This window comes from Suncus etruscus, chromosome 1 (assembly GCF_024139225.1).
Source record: "Suncus etruscus isolate mSunEtr1 chromosome 1, mSunEtr1.pri.cur, whole genome shotgun sequence".
NCBI classification, from domain to species: Eukaryota; Metazoa; Chordata; class Mammalia; order Eulipotyphla; family Soricidae; genus Suncus; species Suncus etruscus.
The window spans coordinates 79,593,209-79,613,290 of NC_064848.1; the positions used below are offsets into that span (position 1 = coordinate 79,593,209).

Sequence of the window (20,082 nt, forward strand, 5' to 3'; positions counted from 1 at the left end):
CCCAGGCAGCAGCACAGCGAGACAACGAGCAACCCCGGGAGCTCCCGAGGCGCCTGCGGACTGAGCATGCGCCAGCCCATATCGCTGACGTCTCCGCGCCGCAACAAGCCCCGCCCCAGTGTGGGTGGGGCGAGTGCGAGGGTGGGCGGAGCGACGCCGGGGCGCCTGCGCATCTCGCCTCCCTTCGCTTTTGCGCCTGCGCGTTCCGCGCGCTCCGTCTCCAGCCACCGGCAGCAGCGAGGGATTTTTTTGGAGGGGGTGGGGGAGGGGGCGCGTCTCGGCGAGTCACGATGATGATGGCGGCGGCCACCACCGGCAGCCTGTGGTGAGAGAGGCAGCGGCTTCCCGGCGCGGCCTGGCCTCGCGTCTCCTCAGAAGCTCCCTCGCGCGAAGTGGAGTCGTGCAAGACTTGGCCGGCGGCGTCGGAGCGCGGCGGGCCGAGCTTGGGGGCGGGCGGGCGGAGGGAAGGCCGCAGGCGCGGAGGCCGCGGCCCGGCGCTGCTGCTGCTGCTGCTGCTGCTGCTGCTGCTGCTGCTGCTGCTGCTGGGGGCGAGGCGCCCGGCGGGGCGAATGTGAGCAGCCCCCGCCCCTGCCGAGAGCGAGAGCGAGAGCGAGAGCGAGCGAGCCGGCGACCCCGCGGCCCGCAGCCCGGCCCAGACCCCGCCCAGCCACGGCCAGCAGCGCGCCGCGGGCCCGACGGCGGCGGCACCATGCAGGTCACCCTCAAGACCCTGCAGCAGCAGACCTTCAAGATCGACATCGACCCCGACCAGACGGTGAGCGCCGGGCCCGGCGGGGCCTCCGCTGAGCGAGGGATCTCGGCCAGCCAGCCCCGGGCCCGGGCGCGCGCCGGCCGCACCGCCAAGCCCGGCCCGGCTCGGCTCGGCCCGCCAGGCTCCCGCTCCCACCCCACTGTCGTCGCCCGGCCGAATGGGCGGGTGGAGGCCGCAGGGCCGCTTGGTGGCAGATGGCGGGGAGCCTCTTCTCGGCCTCGGCCCCGGCCCAGGGGTGGCCGGAGACGAAGGGGGAAGGGAAGGGAAGGGAAGGGAGGCCAGGCCTGGGGGGGGGGGGGGCGCCGCTGTGGGGGAGGGAAAATGCCCCCAGCGCGCTGCTTTGCACCCCGGGTAGGTCGGTCCCTGGAGGCCTCGAGGGAGCGGAGGGGAAGTGGTGGTCGTTGGGCGATTCTGAAGCTTTGAGAAAAAAGGAAGGAAGAAAGAAAGAAAAAGTAGCAGGTTCGACAAGTGGCCTGGGGTAATGGGAATTGGCTATTTATTTATTTATTTATTTATTTATATATCTATTTTTGCACACACCCCTCCCCAGCCTGCGGCTTGGTTTTTGAAAACCTTTTACCCTTTCATCTGCTTGAACGCACCCCACGGAGTCCTTGGAGCTGCCGCCCTTGAAACTACCCCCCACCCACCCCACCCCACGACTCACATGGTGCTTACGAGGCCTTCTTGGGGGGGAAAACCCTCCCACCCCACCCACTTTTTATTCTTTTTTTTCTTTCTTTTTGACTTTCGGGTCTTGGAAATCCCACATGGAAACTCGACCCCCCCGATGAAGCAGGTCGGCCTGAGTTCGAAGTTCTGTAATGGGAGGCTTTGGATCTCAGGCCTTCTCTTCTCTTCTCTTCTCTTCTCTTCTCTTCTCTTCTCTTCTCTTCTCTTCTCTTCTCTTCTCTTCTCTTCTCTTCTCTTCTCTTCTCTTCTCTTTTCTCTTCTCTTCTCTTCTTCTCTTTTCTCTTCTCTTCTTCTCTTCTCTCCACCCCCCACACCCATTTACACCCGTTGTAAATCTAGGGCCGCATTTCTAAAGACGACACTTTTTAAATCACATTAAACCCTCCAACTATTAGAGCTTTGAGGTCCACGTGGTAAATAGGCGCTTACCACATCCCCCAGTGTTTGTGACTGCAGAGTCACTAGTTTGAAATGGCAGGAACTTTCTTTTTTATTTTATTTTATTTTTTTTTAAACAAAAGCCCACAATCTGAATAATGCTGCCAGTGTGAGTTTACTTAGCCTAGCTCTGGAATTGCGATTCCAGAGACGGTTAAGATGGTCCTAATGCTGTTCCCACCCGCAACTTTTTTTTGTTCATCTGTATTTTAACAAGTAGTTGGTTCTTTTTGTTTGGGACAGGTCAGAGATGACAGACTTGAGCTCTCTTTGTGGTTTGCAGTTTATTTAACACCCTCTGAACATACTTAGTCTCTTCTGCTTGAATTAGGCCTCCTTCGCAGAGACGTGAAGATAAAATGTTATTTTAATTGATAATTAAAAATAAGTGGTTCATCAGTGAATACCTGGGAGTGAGGATATAACGCTTTACCCCTTATCTCAGGTGACATTTCTTTCACGGATTCCCAACCTTTTCCGGAATTGTGGCACCAGTGACTTGGATCTTGAGATGTTACAGTGTCAAGTCTGTATAATACATTATTTATTAAAGTGCAAGAGATTCCAACTATCAGTGTTCAGAACATTGAAACACCCCGTGAATTCATAATACTGAGTCAAATTCTTTTACTGATTACTGTGTATTTAAAAATTAAAGAATGAAAGTTAAAAAGCAGCTGTCTTTAATGTTGTCAGACAAAACTTTACATAATGCCTGTTTGGCTTTATATAAGTTCTTTGTGGTTATAAATGTTACTGCCACGAGAATTTTACCAACATATGATATTCCAGAAATACAAACCTAAAGGCCTTTTTTATTTTAATAACAATTTTTACTCGGGTTCTTTTTTTTTCCCCCCTTGGGTTCTTGAAGTTGTTGAATGACTGCCACTTGTTTCACTGACTCTTGGGACATATTAGGAATACTTAGGCATTTTAGTGTTTATAGATTCTTTTACTTCCTATTTTCCAGTTTGTTTCAAGGGAGTTCATTAGTTATATGTATTGAAAATATTTCTGAAAGTATATTTTTGGAAGGCTTTTTGTTACGGAACTTCATCTTTTTTTTTTTTTTGCCTGGCCACACCTGGCAACACACAGAGTTTATTCCTCTGTGCTCAGGGATTACTCCTGGCCGTTGTGCTAGGGGGCCCTTCTGGGGGCAGATCAGGCCTGTCCCATTACCCACTACTTTCAGTCCCTAACTTCATCTTTTTATTGCTGTTTATTTAAGTATAATCTTGTTGCAACTAGTTTGCAGGGTTGCAATTTTCGTGAAACACAAAAATCAGCATAGTTTCGGGCAACACAGGAAAAAGAAAAGTCCATGGTTCTTGAATATTTAAAACAATTCATAGGTTTTTCACTCTAATGGCTTTATATTTCAGTGTATTTTCAAGATATAACTACTTTAACTCCATCTTTATAGGATTTTGTTTTGTTTTGTTTATTTTGGGTCACACCCGGCATCGCTCAGGGGTTACTCCTGGCTCTACACTCAGTAATCGCTCCTGGCAGGTTCGGGGGACCATAAGGGAATCCTGGTTTCGAATCCCATCCTTCTGCATGCAAGGCAAACGCCCTGCCTCCATGCTATCCGGCCCCCTTTATAGGTTTTTAATTAACGTTTTTTTTTTTTGAATACTACAAGAATTTATAAATTAACTTTGGGGGTGGGGTTGGGCTACATCCAGCTGTGTTCAGGGCTTCTAGTTCTGTCCTCCATGGCACCATATGTGGGGTCATGGGTCTAAATTTGGTTGGCCGCGTGCATGGCAAGCATCTTACCTACTGTACTATCTCTTCAGGACTCTGAATTAATTTTTTGGGGGGGCCACACCTGGCAGCTCTCAGAGGTGACTCCTGGCTCTGCTCAGAAATCGCTCCTGGCAGGCTCCGGGGATCATATATGGGATGCTGGGGATCAGTCCCCAGGTCTTGGCTCGCACTCTACCGCTGTTCTATCACTCCGGCTCAAACATTTTTTTTTTTTTTTTTGGATGGTGAAGGTACTCACCCAGTGCTCAGGCTCACTCCTGGTGAGATTAAAGAGAACTATACGAGGTGCTAGGAATAAAACTTTGGTGGGTGATTGCAAGACAAACATCCCACCTGCTACACACTCTCTAGCCCCAGCATTTATTTTTGTCACAGCACTTGAATAGAATTCCAGTAAGAAGAAACATTTATAATTGAACTAAGGAGACTTTATCTGTCCTGTTTCTAATTTGTGGAGTTAGATACCAGGAATATTAGATAGACATTTAAAAATAAAGGAAAACATCTGATTTTGATAAGATTTATAGGGAAATCTACACTAAGTGGGCAGATACTGGTCTTGAAATTTTTTTTTCATTGTTCAATGTTTGTACTTGTTTGATTTTTACTTAGAAGTAACTGGATGGGCTGAAGCAATAGCTCAGTGGGTAGGGCACCCGCCCAACTCGGGTAAGATCCCCAGCATCCCATATCCCTGAGCCTGCCAGGAGCAATTTCTTCCTTCCCTCCCTCCCTTTTTCCCTCCTTCCTTTCCTTCCTTCCTTTCTTCCCTCCCTCCCTCCCTCCCTCCCTCCCTCCCTCCCTCCCTCCCTCTCCATCTCATCCTTCCTCCCTCCTTGCACTCAGAAATCAATCACTTTGGCCCCATGTTAGGATTAACTTCTGAGCCTCAGAGCCAGGAGTAACTCCTGAGCACTGCCTGATGATGAACTACAACTACAAAGTAACTGGAAATTAAGTGACTTAGGGAGAACAGGAATAAAAATGAGTGGAAAAAGAACTGGGAGATGGAGGACCTGGTAATGAGTCATTTCTTGGACACAATTGTTCAGTGAACTTTGACAGGAATATAGTACTGGAATATACAGTGTCAGACATAGTCTGTTATCTTTTGGAACATGACTTGGAGCTCAGTGACTAAAGGAATAGGGATTCTACAAACTGGAAAAAGGCAAGAAGATTATGTGTTTAAGGTGTTTGTATTTATATTGTTGATTCTCTTGCCCCCCCCCCAAAAAAAAAAAACTAACAATTTTTTCTAATTTTTTTTCCTAATATTTTGAGCCACACCCAACCATATGGGATTATATAGGGGGCAAGGCATACACTCTAGCTTCATACTATCACTCTGACCCCTCGATTTTTTTTTTTTTGTGAGATGGTCACACCCAGTGGTGCTCAAGGCTCACTCCTAGCTTGCAATCAAAAGATCACTCTTGGTAGGCCTTGGGACAAGAACCTTACCCACTATGCTTTTCTCTGGCCCCTTTCCCTAATTGTAGGCTTTTTATGTTTTGTTTTGTTTTGTTTTTGGACCTCACCGAGTGACTCTTGGGGTTACTCCTCACTATGCGGTCAGAAATTGCTCCCTGGGGCCGGGCGGTGGCGCTAAAGGTAAGGTGCCTGCCTTGCCTGCGCTAGCCTTGGACGGACGGCGGTTCGATCCCCCCTGTCCCATATGGTCCCCCAAGCCAGGAGCAACTTCTGAGCACATAGCCAGGAGTAACCCCTGAGCATTACCGGGTGTGGCCCAAAAACCAAAAAAAAAAAGAAATTGCTCCTTGGTTGGGGGACCATTGGGGATCAAACCCAGGTCCATCCTGGGTCAGCTGCGTGCAAGGAAAATGCCCTACCCCTCTGCTGTCACTCCAGGTCCAGCCCCTAATATTGGGCATTCTGAACCACTTACTAGTATCTTCTGCAATTACTCATTGTAAAACATTTCATTATTACACTAATGGTGCATCTCCTCTTACCAAAAAATTCAGACCCTTAGAAGCATAACTTATGGGATGAGCTAACTTGCTTAGAGAATGTTGTATATATGGTGATCTATTTTATGATTTACAATAAAAATGTAGGAGAAATGTAATGTTATTAATAGTATTCTGAGGTGCCTAATGATTGCTGTTTTTTAAAATTCTGGTGGTGGCAGGCTGAACAATATGGCTGGTCTGTGTGTATAACCATATACATATGGTTATATATGTATATATATATATATGTACATATATATGGTTTGTTTTAATTAGTGTGACTGGATGAGAGCTGTCTTTTACATTGCTCCTTCCTTTAGAAAATTGAGCCGTAATGCTAGTATTAGCCATTATATATTAAACTACTTGAATTGAGGAATCTTGGTGACAATAATAGGTAATAGGATAGAGAATAGGGCTGAATCCCAGAGTGCTCTAACAAGTGCAGTAGTGGAGGAGTAATCTTTTAAGATAGGAGAAATCCAAGAAAATATTTCATAGAAATATCTAGTGCTTGGAAATCAAAAGATCAAAACAGGCATAACTTTCAGTTTTGGCAACTTGGAGATTAATGGTCCATTAGTCTCCATGGGGAGTTGACAAGAAGCTAAATTCGTGAGGAACGAGTAAAAGACAAAGTATAAATAGTAATACTGGGCATTATTGTTAATTTTCTCTGATACTGCCCTTTTTCCTTATGTGTAGCTACCATTGGTTGTGGTTAAAATTTTCTGAAGGGTGGACTTGGCACGCGGCCAACCCGGACTCTGGTTCGATTCCCGGCATCCCATATGGTCCTCCGAGCCTTCCAGAAACTACTTTTTTTGTTTGTTTTGTTTTTGTTTTGTTTTGTTTTGTAGTTTGTTTTTGTTGGGCCACACCCGTTGATGCTCTGGGGTTACTTACTCCTGGCTATGCGCTCAGAAATCGCTCCTGGGGGGGGACTATATGGGATGCAGGGAAATCGAACCCTGGTCAGTCCTAGGCTAATGCTTGCAAAACAGACGCCTTATCTCTAGTGCTACCGTTCTGGCCTCCATGAGCTACTTGAACCCCTGAATGCTGCTGGGTGTGGCCCCCCCAAATAAAAAACAAATTTTTCTGAAAAGAATGAAGTATAATGGATAGGGCTTTTGCCTTGCACACAGCTGATTGGTTTTGATCTCCAGTATCCCATATGGTTCCTCGAGCCTACTGGAGTAATTTCTGAACATAGAGCCCAAAGTAACCCCTAAGCTCTGTGAGGTGTGGCCAAAAACAAAAAAAATTTTTCTTTCTGAGTTTTTCACAATTACTCTGAACTTCATAGCATGATAGACATTTTTAAAAAATCTACAATAGGGGCCCGGAGAGATAGCACAGCGGCGTTTGCCTTGCAAGCAGCCAATCCAGGACCAAAGGTGGTTGGTTCGAATCCCGGTGTCCCATATGGTCCCCCGAGCCTGCCAGGAGCTATTTCTGAGCAGACAGCCAGGAGTAACCCCTGAGCACTGCCAGGTGTGGCCCAAAAACAAAAATTAAAAAAAAAAAATCTACAATAGACTGATAATATGTGATAGTCGATGCTTTAGAAAAAGAAGTGATCAAATCTGATTAGTAACTCCTGGAGGGTCCCACTCCCAGCAGTCCTCAGGTCTTATTTGGGGCCCTTTGCTCAGGGACTACTCCTGGTAGTACTCAGAAGACCATATTGGGTGTCTGGGATCTAACCTAGTTGGCCATGTGCATACACAAGCACCCTGCCCTCTGTACTATCTCTCTGGTTTCCCTCCATATGTAGTAGTGAGGGTAAGGTATTTATCTTGCATACCTCAGACCCTCCGATTCTTTTGGACCCTGGCACTACGTAAGTATCTCTGAGCATTGTGTCCAGGTGTGGTCCAAGAGTATATGAAAAGAAGGATATTCCTGGCGCCATCCTGATCTTCACCCAGTGATCTTTCCTCTATTCTTGCTAATTATTATCCTCCCACTTCAAATACTTAGCTCCAGTAAGGTAGCAGGTCAAGTTCCAATTACCTCTTTCTCCCCTACTTTTTCGGTTTTTCTTATTCTAATGCTAATGAAGCCTGCTGTTCTTTTGATCCATATTTCTTTTCATTGGCTGTCCCTGCAAGTTATCATTTCCCTATGCCCAACTAAAATAAGGTCACTGATTACAATCACTCCCTTGCAAAGGTCAGGGAGAGTGTGGCTCTTAATCCTGGCTGCCTTAGTTTCATTACTGGACTATACTAACTTGCTGTGTGACCCAATTATGGGCCTGTTTACTCTTACAATGTGAAGTGAGGATCCTGGTGTTGGAAGTACTACCCTCAGTGCTGCTGTGAAGGTTATGTGAATTTGAGATAATACATTATAGAGAGCTTGGCAACATAATCCTACTCACACATGCTCTTGTTTTTGCTTAGAAAACCTCTAATGTGATTCAGTGCAATTCCCGTTTTCTTGCACCTGGCTAGCTAGATTAACATATAGCAACATGGACTTAAATTGATGAATGCTAATTTAATTAGGCCTTTCTTTTTTCCTGGTAGGCACATCATTCACTAATTAGTCTTTACTCTTCCACTGCCTTAGGAAGATTTCCTGTTTCCTATCTTCAGTGAATAATTGTAGACTTTTATTAAGACTATAAAAACAACTCGGACACATCTACCAGATGGGACAAGAACTTACCTACCAGAGCCACCTGGTGCTTACCTGCTCAATCTTTTTTTTAGAATTGCTATTATGAATGGAGCTAAAGCCTCTGTACTTAATAAAGTACAGGTATCTTTATAAAATCTTGCTTTGTCTATACATCTCTTTGCTGCCCCATTTCTCTAGTCTTTATAGCAGGGGTGGCGAACAAATTCGACACAAAGAGCCAGAATTTTAAACTGTGAGAGTCAGAGCCACACTACGCAGTGACCTGCCAAAACAAACACACAAAAGCATATAATTTTAACAATAATCTATTAAACACATATTGCATTTTGCCATTTTGAGTGAGGGTAAAAATCCTGTTCGCCACCCCTGCTTTATAGCAACGTTTGACTGGCTTTTAATTTTGTTTTTGTTTCTTTTCCCTTTTGCTTCTTTTCAAGTAGCTGCATTCTTAAAGGAGAATTTTCTTTCATTTTGTACTTGTCCTGTGCCCTTGAGGAGAGTGCTACCAAAATAAATTCACAGTGAAATATTAGTTTATCTACCTTCATCATACAGGTGATATAAGAATCTTTCATATGAAATAATGGGTTGGGTGAAACGTGATATTAGAAAAGAATTTTTACCGCATTTTTCATTGGTATTTTGGTAGTGAGTTCAGTTTTTCTTGTTTGTTTGTTTGTTTGTTTGTTTTGGTTTTAGGGCCACAGCTGGTGAGGTTCAGGTGTTACTTTTGGCTTAGGGGACCATATAGGATGCCAGGGCATCGAACCACTGTCGGACCTAGGCTAGTGCCGGCAAGGCGCCACTGCTCCGGCCCCAAGTTCAGTTTTTCTTTTAAAAAAAAAGATTTGTATGGGGTCCAGGGTTATAGCACAGCAGGAGGGCATTTGCCTTGCACATGGCCGATCCAGGACAGACCTTGGTTCGATCCCTGGCATTCCATATGGTCCCCCCAAACGATTTCTGAACGCCTAGCCAGGAGTAACCCCTGAGTGTCACAGGGTGTGGCCCAAAAAGCAAAAAAAAAAAAATTTTTTTTTGTATGCATCAGTTACCTAATTCAACTAGAAATATGTTGGGGAAGAGAAAAGGCTTGACAATATTTTCCTACCTTTTGAGATATCTATTTTCCTGTTAAATTTAGTAGATAATCCATTTTCATAGAATAAGTTTTTATAATGTTTAAGGTGTTTAAGGGTCTATAGATATAAAGATAATTCAATTAGAAAATTAGCTTTTTCAGAACCAAGTAATTTATACAAACTCAGAGGTGGTAGTTGCTCTTCTAAGGTTAAATTTAACACATTTTTTTTTTTAATTTTTATTTTTTTCAACTTTTTACTGGTTGGTTGATTGATTGGTTCCTGGGCCACACCCAGCAGCATTCAGCGGCTACTCCTGGTTCTGCACTCAGAAATCGCCCCTGGCAGGCTGGGAGACCTTTGGGATGCCAGGAATCAAATTGGGTCCCTCCAGCCCTATGCAAGACAAACGCCCTACTGCTGTGCTAGGTCTCAGCACATTTCTTTTAAAAAACAACCAAATCTTCAAGACCAAAGAGTTATAGTACAAGGGGTAGGGCGCTTGCCTTGCAGGTAGTCTACCTTGATTTGATCTCTGACCCCATATAGTCTCCCAAGCCAATCAGAAGTGTCCCTGGGCCAGAGAGATAGCACAGCGGTAATGCCTTGCATGCAGAAGGAGGGTGGTTCGAATCCCGCCATCTCATATGTCCCCAGAACCTGCCAGGGGTGATTTCTGAGCGTAGATCCAGGAGTAGCCCCTGAGCACTGCCAGGTATGACCCAAAAACCAAAAATCAAAAAAAAAAAGTGTCCCTAAGCACGTAGCCAGGAAAAAGTCCTGAGTAGGAAGCAAAATGAGGGGGAAAACATTTTTGTATTTTATGAGACATCCATTTTTTTGGTTGTATAATAGAAGCTATAAGTTAATGGTGATGCTAGGGTATAGTTTTGTTTTTGGTTTTTGGGTCACACCTGGTAGCGCTCAGGGGTCACTCCTGGCTCTACACTCAAAAATCGCTCCTGGTAGGCTCAAGGGGCCATATGGGATGCTGGGATTCAAGGGGTATATGGGATGCTGGGATTCGAACCACCGTCCTCCTGCATGCAAGACAAACACCCTACCTTCCATGCTATCTCTCCGGCCTCGGTGCTAGGGAATAGTTTTAAAGCTGGAGCATGTGTCTTCTATGCTGAAAACCCCAAGTTTGATCCCTAACACTGAATTGGGATGTTGGTTGGGATACGGCACTGCTAGGTACTTCCCTGAAGGTGATCTGAGCATTGAACCTGGCCTCTGTTGGTAGAGTACCACCAGAATATCCTCTGCCTGCTGAGCATTTCTTGGGGACCCCTCATCCTATTCAGTATTAATGGTATTTTGGTAATTTCTACTGTCAAGTTTACTCAATCTTCAATGTTCTGTGTGGTGGTGTTCTTAGTCATTACCATAGAGCTCTATTTTATAATATAATTAGATGTACTAATATTCATAGAGAGTACAAAATAGCATAGTTTCTGACAAAAATACTCTGGAATTCAAATTATGTTTAAAATTATTGCATTTTGGGGGTCAGAGAGATAGCACAGCGGTGTTTGCCTTGCAAGCAGCCGATCCAGGACCTAAGGTGGTTGGTTTGAATCCCGGCATCCCATATGGTCCCCCGTGCCTGCCAGGAGCAGACAGCCAGGAAAGAAGTAACCCCTGAGCACCGCCGGGTGTGGCCCCAAAACAAACAAAAAATAAATAAAATTACTGTATTTTGTATCACTACTCTGGTTTGATGTTTGATTGCTTTTATTTTTCATATTGATACAGTATTCATCTGTATTTGCATGAAAACTGTTTTTCATTTCATACATTCTTTCATTTCTTAGGTCCCCCCAGAGATTTTTTTTCCTGTTGACCTGAAGTTGGCTGACCTCTTATTTTCATTTTTAGAGTTAGCTGAAGCCTGTTTTCATGTGCGAGATTCCAGATTCCATGTGCCTGTGGAATTTCTTTCATTGCAGGCATATCATTTGAAGAACAAGAAAAGGGAAAAATCTTTATTTGTAGTGGAAATTGTTATTTGGCTTAGGGAATTTCTTCCTTTCTGCAAATAGCTTATTGCCAAAAATCTAGTTGCTCTTATTTTTCTCATTTAAGCTATATAGTAGTAGAACTACTGTCTTGGGCTTTTAAAAAATTAAATGTTTTCAAAATTGTATAATATTGGTAAGAAATAAATAGTTGGACAATGCAGTGAGGTTTATTTTCTTTTAAACTAAAAATATTTTTATATCTGCTACATAAAACTACATTGCTTTTTAAAAATCAATTAATGGGACTAGAGAGATAATACAGCAGGTAAACTTGCCTTGTGAGATACAACAGGAATGCTTAGCTGCTCTGTGGTTCAGAGGCAGGTAATTTTAATTTAGTATTTCCCAGAGTGGTTGCTACTGCTGCCTAGGGAGTGCTGGAATGATGGGGGAATGTGTGTGAATGTGCGCGTGCGTGCGTGCGTGCGTGCGTGCGTGCGTGCGTGCGTGCGTGTGTGTGTGTGTGTGTGTGTGTGTGTGTGTGTGTGTTGGTTGACATCCTGCCTTTACTTAAAGGCTTCCTCTTTTCTTTTTTTGGTGGTTTTTTTTTTTTGGGTCACACCAGGCAGTGCTCAGGGGTTACTCCTGGCTCCATGCTCAGAAATTGCTCCTGGCAGCCCCGGGGGACCATATGGGATGCGGGATTCAAACCGATGACCTTCTGCATGAAAGGCAAACAAACGCCTTACCTCCATGCTATCTCTCTGGTCCCCCTCTTTTCAACAAATCCTTTGACTTGTAAAAGTCCACCTGGATAGGTACTTTTGCCTCTCACAACCTACCCCCTCCTAGTTGAATTTGTACTGCTAGAATAGAGAGGTTTCAGTTTTGGTTTGGCTTATTCTTCGTGGCTACCCTGTTTCAGACTTGTTCACCTGGGGTTAGAAATACTGCGTGTGGGATGATTTCATGGGGGGCAGGGGCTGGGCATACACTTGGCTATAATTGAGGAGCACTTTGCTTAAAGAAGATAGCTTTCGGCCCAGAGAGATAGCACAGTGGTGTTTGCCTTGCAAGCAGTCGATCCAGGACCAAAGGTGGTTGGTTCAAATCCCGGTGTCCCATATGGTCCCCCGTGCCTGCCAGGAGCTATTTCTGAGCAGACAGCCAGGAGTAACCTCTGAGCACCGCCGGGTGTGACCCAAAAACCAAAAATAAAATAAAATAAAGAAGATAGCTTTCTAAAGGAGTGCTGACTGGCTGCTCTTCTAATAAGGGTTCAGAAGAAGATTGGGAGGATCAGAGAAACTCAGGAACCTCTCCTTTAACTTAGTTAGATTCTAACTCAGCTAGATTCTCAGGTAGGAGGCCACACAGGTTTAAAATGGCATGAATGGGAAGACACAGCATGAGACCAGGGAGCAACTGATAGGTGTGGGGTGAGGGAGGAAGGAAACTGGGCCAGAGTGCCATGATCAGCAAACAGTTGAAACTGTTCTAACTCATGAGCTTTCCTCAAGGGCTAGAGTCTGCACGCTTGACTGTGGCCAAAGGGGTCCCTTCTAAGGAAATTCTTCTCCTGGCTAGCAAATTTTGCAGATAGTTGGCTAGTTGCCAGTTTTTCCTCCAAATACTCTTCTCACCAGGCTGTATGACATTGTAGCTGGTTTCTCTTATGCTGTTTTCTCCCAGAAGAACAAAGTCAAAAAGAGTCTTATAAATTTGTTTGGAAGTTACGCAAGCACTATCATCTTGCCATTATTTTTAGTTTCCTTTGATTAGGGAGAATTAGGTATGTATATAGAAGCTTGAATACAAGTGGCAAAAGATCATTGAGGATTTCTTGGAGAGTTCATATCATAATCTCATAGATACATAGTAGAGAGTAAGTGAGTTCACTATGAACTCACTTTGTACACTGCCAGGCACATGTCACAGACAAAGCATCATTCATGAACTGCTTTTATACTGCTTCTATTTTAGGGCTGTCAGTGCCAGTTAAAGTTCTGATTCTTTCCCTAAATTTATACTTATGTCAGTAATAAAGAAAATGTTACCAATGAGAAAGCTGGTTAAATTAAATATTCTGTTGCTCATCTGTTAAACCAGCAATGAGCCTAGAAATCTTTTTTTTTTTTTTTAAATATGGAATGCTTCACGAATTTGCGTGTCATCCTTGCGCAGGGGCCATGCTAATCTTCTCTGTATCGTTCCAATTTTAGTATATGTGCTGCCAAAGCGAGCACGAGCCTAGAAATCTTAATGTAGAAGTTCTGTGTATGGACACTGGCTTTGCAAAGCAGCACAACATTAGCATGGGGATTTAATTTTAACAATGATTTTTGTTCTCTGAAGCTTACAGTTTACCTTTTGCTGGGAGTATTGGACCATACCTGGCTGCTCCGGGCTTACTCTTGGCAGAACTTGGCTATATGTGGTGATGGGACTCAAACTCAGGTCAGCCTTGTACTAAGCAGGCTCCTAAATCCCTGTACTATCTGCCTGCCACTTTTTTGTTTGACTTAATAAAAGATAGGTTCTCTTCTGCTTCTTTATGCAGCCTTTTGTGACATCACATACTTTGTAACTTCTAGGGCACTCATACTCTGAAAAAAAAAAGAAAATAAACAATTATAAAGTCATAGCCTTATAACCACCTAATTGGTGGGTGCCACCTTGAATTGCTCTAGGCTGTTTTAGGCCCTTTTTAATTTTGTAGCCATATAAGGAATTAAAACTAGGTCTTTTTCCCCAAATGGGTTAATTAGCCCCTTCCCCCATGTCTGGAGAATACCAGAATGATACAAGGGGGTCAGTAGTTGTGTTGGTAAATAATTAGGGGGTACTTAATATTTGCTTAAAGAAGATAGATTTCCAGGGGATTATCAATTGGATATTGTTTGGGGGACACACCTGTGCTATGCTTATGGTTTTTCTTCTGGCACTGGCTCTTCTGGTGAGCTTCAGGGATTATATGGGATGCCCAGGATTGAACCTGAGTTGGCTGTGTGCAGGGCTACTACTCTACTACCTTGCACCTTACTTGTTCTGGCTTTAATTTTTTTTTCCTGAAAGAGAAGTAGGTAATGGTCTATAATGGCTATTTTGTCCAAGAAGTTTAGATACTGTTCTTTTTGGTTGGTCTTGGTGAAGGCAGGGAGTGGGGATTATCTCAGTAAAATGCAGTGCCAGGAACCAGGGTCCTCGTACATATGAGGTGTATGCTCTAGCTCATTGAAATACCTTCGGAGCTTTTTTTGATATCTTTTTTCTTGTTTTCTTTCTTTTTATTTGGTTTTGGTTTTGGTTTTGGTTTTTGGGTCACACCCAGCGGCACTCAGGTTACTCCTGGCTCTGTGCTCAGAAATCACTCCTGACAAGCTCTGAGAGGAACTCATGGGATGCAGGGATCAAACTCGGGTCAGCTGCATGCAAGGCAAATGACCAACCCACTGTGCTTTCACTCTGCCCCTTCTTTAATATTTTTTTAGTTTCTGCTCAGATGGCAATAAAATCAGAACCATCAGGATCATAAACAGGGATGAACCATATGATGTAGATTATTTTTTCTGAACCAGTCATATTTTATTCAGAACATGTGTTCCCCAATCTTACTTGACCCATTTATTTGCCTGCCATTTTGCAGAAAAGAAATCACTGTGTGCCCATGGAAATAATAATAATAATTATTATTATTATTATCATCAGCTATCAGTAGTACACCTTTGAACCTTCTATCCCTTTTTTTAACCAATTTTTTTGTTGCAGGGGTCTTCAAACTACGGCCCGCGGGCCACATACTGTATTTATTCCCATTTTGTTTCTTCACTTCTAAATAAGATATATGCAGTGTGCATAGAAATTTGTTCATAATTTTTGTTTTTACTAATCTGACCCTCCAACAGTCTGAAGGACAGTGAACTGGCCCCCTGTTTACAAAGTTTGAAGACCCCTGGTTAGGGGGACACACCTGGCCATGCTCAGGGGTTTCTCCTGGCTCTGCATTCAGAAATTACTCTTGGAGGGACCTGTGAGATAGCAAGTAGGTAGGCCGTTTGCCTTGCATGCAGAAGGATGGTGGTTTGAAACCTGGCATCCATATAGTCCTCCAAACTTGCCAGGAGTGATTTCTGAGCATAGAGCCAGGATCCCTGAGTACTGCTGGGTGTGACCCAAAAACCAAAAAAAGAAATGAAGGAAGAAAGGGGAGGGGAGGGAGGGAAGGAAGTGGAAGGGGAAGGAAAGGGAAAAGGAAAGAAAATACTCCTCGAGTTCTGAGGATCATATGGGATGACAGAGATTGAACCTGGGTTGGCCATGTACAAGGCAAATGCCCTAATTCCGGCTCCCCTTCTTATCAGATTTTTTTTCTGTATAAAATTCAGAAGCATCTACTTAGGAAATTATCAGAAATAATTAATGTTGCTGTGTTAACTTTAGGAATTGACAGGGCAGACTGTAAAAATCATCTAGTCCTTTTTTATAGAGGACACTATGTCAGGGCTCTTGTTTAAGGTCATTTCAGTACAGGTGTGTCTTTTTAGCCTTCTCTGAGCTTTGGAACTCAAGCTTTTCAGACCTGATGTCTCGACCACCCCTTAAATTGTTTACTTAGTTGCATTTTAATATTAATATTTAGCTTTTTAAAATTATTACAACACCTTGGTTTACCAAGTTTACAGTCATTTCAGGTTTTAAATGTTCAAATACCAATCCCACCATGTGTGTGATCTTTCCTTTATCAGAGTCCCAATTTTTCTACCCACCACCATGGCCTGTCTCCTTTCAGGCACACATACATTTATTTCATATTGCTTGTTACAACATAAAGGTAAATGGAATTATCAAAACTTAGATAACATCAGTCTGTTTGAAATGTCTCTTTCCATGGATGTTACTAAAGTCAGTGTCTGAGGATTGTTTTGGTTGTGGTTGGTGCTAGATGAGCCTACTGTGTTAGTGTTTAAGTTCACTGAGCTCAGTAGATTTTTATGTAACTTTCTCGTAAGATTTCCCATTGGGCTGACACTATTATGAAATTTTGAGTGGCAGGATTGGCCCAGGAACTAGATCTGAAACAAGTTTGGTGACTTGGCAGTTTGATAAGGTTAGGTTGTGGAAACCCTGGGCCATCGTTTGTAGGGTGTAGCACTGGGCTGCTGTGGTTTTATTTCTTAGACTTCCTTAGTTTTTGACATTCTGTGGCTTTTGGGGTATTCCCAGTTTTGTGTTTGGGGATCGCTTTAGCAGTGCTTATGGAAAACGATGCAGTTTTAGGATCAAATTTAGGCCTTGTGCATGCAAAGAATTTATGCAGCCTGTTGTATGCTTTTCCAGACCTTCTGAGACATTTTAGAGATAGCTTTTCTTCATTGGAAAAAGCACAAATAAGCATGGGGAGTTTGCCTGGTTTGTTTTGTTTGGGTCCCACACCCAGCAATGTTCAGTACTTATTCTTGGGTCTGCACCCTGGAACCACTCTTGTTAGTGCTCCAGAGACCATATGGGACACTGGGGTATTGAATGTGGTTCGACTTGATGCAGACATGCACTTCATCCACTGTATCAACTCTCTGGCCCTGCATAGACTTTTCTGTCTATTTTCTGTTCATCCTTGGTTGTGGGACTGTCAGAATCTTCAGAGCAACTAGGTGGGCAGCATCAGGGATGAATGAGGTAGTCATTTTGTGCTCACCAGGCAAGTGCTTTGAAGCCATTGAGTCATCTCCTGGTCATTCTGGCTGGGAATCACACGTGGCAGAACTGTCTTCACTTGGTCATCCTTGGAGTTTGAGCTTAACCTTTATGCCTCCAAAGCATTTTGGAATCCTATTGAAAAATTTGGTTTGTTTTAATACATGATTGAAAAACAGTCTGGGGAAGCATTAATTACAATAATAAAAATTTCATCTTGCACTCTTCAAGTTCTGGGTTGATGTTCATTGTTTAGACTTAAAACTAAAATCTTCTTTCTCTGATAGGTGAAAGCACTGAAAGAGAAGATTGAATCTGAAAAAGGGAAAGATGCCTTTCCTGTTGCAGGGCAAAAATTAATTTATGCAGGTATGAATTAAATATTAAAATTGATGTGTCATTTACTTTCTTACAGTGACATTTTTAGAAATTGTTATTTTATGAATTGTATCATATACTAGTTGGTTGTCAGAAATATGATTATATAGATAAAGTGGTTAGCTATTTGAAAATGGCATTGATTTTTTTTTTCAATTTTTGTTTTGTTTTGTTTTGATTTTGGTTTTTGGGTCACACCTGGCAATGCTCTGTGGTTACTCCTGGCTCTACACTCAGAAATGGTTCCCAGCAGGCTTGGGAGACCATATGGGATGCCAGGATTCAAACCACTGACCTTCTGCATGCAAGGCAAACGCTTTACCTCCATGCTATCTCTCTGGCCCCGATTTTTCACATTTTGCTTTATTTTTCTTTCTAACGATGTTAGTAGGGTGGGCCATACCCAATTCTTTTCAATACTCCTGGCTTTGTGTTGAGGATAGGTTTCTGGGCCTGTATATGGTACCTTGAGTTGGCTGTATGCAAGGCAAGTGCCTTACCTGCTGTACTGTCTCCAGCCCCTAATTTTATTTTATTTTATTTTATTTTATTTTTTATTATGAGAACAAGGGTGCAAAGAAAGAAGACAAGGTAAAGTTACAGTGGAAGGACAATCACCCATAACATAATTCTCAGAAGTCCCCTTGCTGATATCTTAACTTTGAAATTTCAGCCAAAGAACATTAAGATAAATAAGACAGAATCCATGTACAATTACTTTGTCCCTCAAGTCCCCAGATTGTAACACATTATAATATTTCTTAACAGTACACAAGGCAATCTAAAGCCATAAAACTTACGTAACTCCTTAAACATTACAGGTATAGTATTTTCTTACATTTTCATATACATGCATATTAGCTTAAGTTAACCTCAAATTTTAAGTGAGTTCTTTTTAAGGATTAGAGTCAAAGGAGCACAGTAAAGATGGTGTTAGAGTGGCAATTATTGTTTGCATAGGCCCACCAAAATATGAGGGACATGGAAAGAAATAACCATGGCCTAAGTACAAAGCGACCAGACCCCTGAGGTTTCCTGGCACAAGACCAAGTCTAGGCTCCAGGCAAGCTAGATCGTCCAATCCAATACATTGCCTGTAGTGCCAACACACTTTTATTTTTCACACAGTCTCTGTTGTTGGTATCATGTTTCTGTATTAAAGATCCTGAATCTGCATATCTTACATTGAAGTCAGGATGTGGAGCATCCTCTCCTTTCACCTCACAATCAAAGGGCAATGCAGGGAGCCCTGTCCTGTAATCAGGTCGTTGTTGTTGTTAAGTCTTCTCAGTGTTAAGGGAAGTCTCCTTTGATCAGGTCGAAGTCTGAGCAGTGTAGGTCTTCCGTGGTAGAGGATTGCTTCCAGGTGATGTTATAGACCAGCCTGGATGTTTCGTGGATGGCTTTCTTGGTTCAGGAGAGAATGGGTTATGCCCTTTCTTCTGAGGTCTGTGCCAGGTCGTTATGTCAATGTTCAGGGTGTAAGGTCCCTTTGCACTACAAGATTTGTGTGTTCCAATCTCTATTAGATAGGATCTTATTTGTATGTATAGTATTTTCCCATTTTAATGTGCCTATGCAAATAAGAAACAATGCCACTTGGTGTTATTGGTGCATATGGGGGCCATAAGAACAATTACAATGATTCCCATGACATGGTTCAATCATAAGCATTAAACTGGGGGACTCTTCCACAAACATTCCTTGTTAAACAGCTCGAAAAGAGAAGATAAAAAGTGGTTAGAACCATCACTGTATAAGAAAACATTTAGTAAGAACTATAGCTGTCAGAGAAAAAAAAAACAAAATATTCTAAAGAAATACGTGTCCATTTTATGTATCTTGAAACAGTTTAGGGTTGTCACACACAATGCACAGCTTTGGACTGTGATTAGGATTGTACACTACTGAAGTTAAAAAGAGTAAAGTAGGTTAGTGATGTTTGAGAGGGGGTTAGAGAGTTCAGGAGTAAGAAAGAGCTTTGTAGGGGTGTGGGAAAGGGCAGAATACAAAATGAACATTCTGTATACGGAAAACAACATAAGAATAAGGAATATTCTGAATACATGAAGTACATGAACATTCTGTATACGGAAAACATAACATAAGAATAAGGAATATTCTGAATACATGAAGTACATGAAATCCTGGCATGTGGAGTGTTCTGAGCTCAGCCGAGCCTCTGTAGTTCTTGGATGCCTAGGGAGGAATTTCTGACCCCCTCCCTCCAGGGCCCGATTAACCAGGCGTGGCCCTGAAGACCCGCCTGGTGTGGGGGGAATCATGCTCGCCTGGACTAAGTGGTCAGCCCAGGGGTCCTATGGCTAGCTGTCCTGCCCAGAGCCCCCATCATACCAGTCAAAGGCCCACGAAATCCTGGCATGTGGAGTGTTCTGAGCTCAGCCGAGCCTCTGCAGTTCTTGGATGCCTAGGGAGGAATTTCTGACCCCCTCCCCCCAGGGCCCGATTAACCAGGCGTGGCCCTGAAGACCCGCCTGGTGTGGGGGGAATCTTGTTCCCCTGGACTAAGTGGTCAGCCCAGGGGTCCTATGGCTAGCTGTCCTTCCCAGAGCCCCCAACATACCAGGCAAACACACCAAGAAATCCTGGCATGTGGAGTGTTCTGAGCTCAGCCGAGCCTCTGTAGTTCTCCC

General features: G+C 43.4%; 1 protein-coding gene and 1 non-coding gene across 2 annotated transcripts in view; one reads left to right on the forward strand and one right to left on the reverse strand.

The window, feature by feature from the left end:
• The first annotated feature begins 632 nt into the window (after positions 1-632).
• Positions 633-20,082, forward strand: part of RAD23B (RAD23 homolog B, nucleotide excision repair protein) — a 45,344-nt gene continuing 25,894 nt past the window's right edge. Inside the window, exons 1-2 of the mRNA XM_049770859.1 lie at positions 633-775; positions 17,338-17,419. Coding sequence (XP_049626816.1) covers positions 710-775; positions 17,338-17,419 — 148 coding nt within the window. The 5' untranslated portion in view covers positions 633-709. The remainder of the gene's footprint in view (positions 776-17,337; positions 17,420-20,082) is intronic.
• On the reverse strand, positions 13,496-13,602 carry LOC125996397 (U6 spliceosomal RNA). The gene has a single exon (XR_007491261.1). It is a non-coding gene; the product is annotated as a U6 spliceosomal RNA (small nuclear RNA).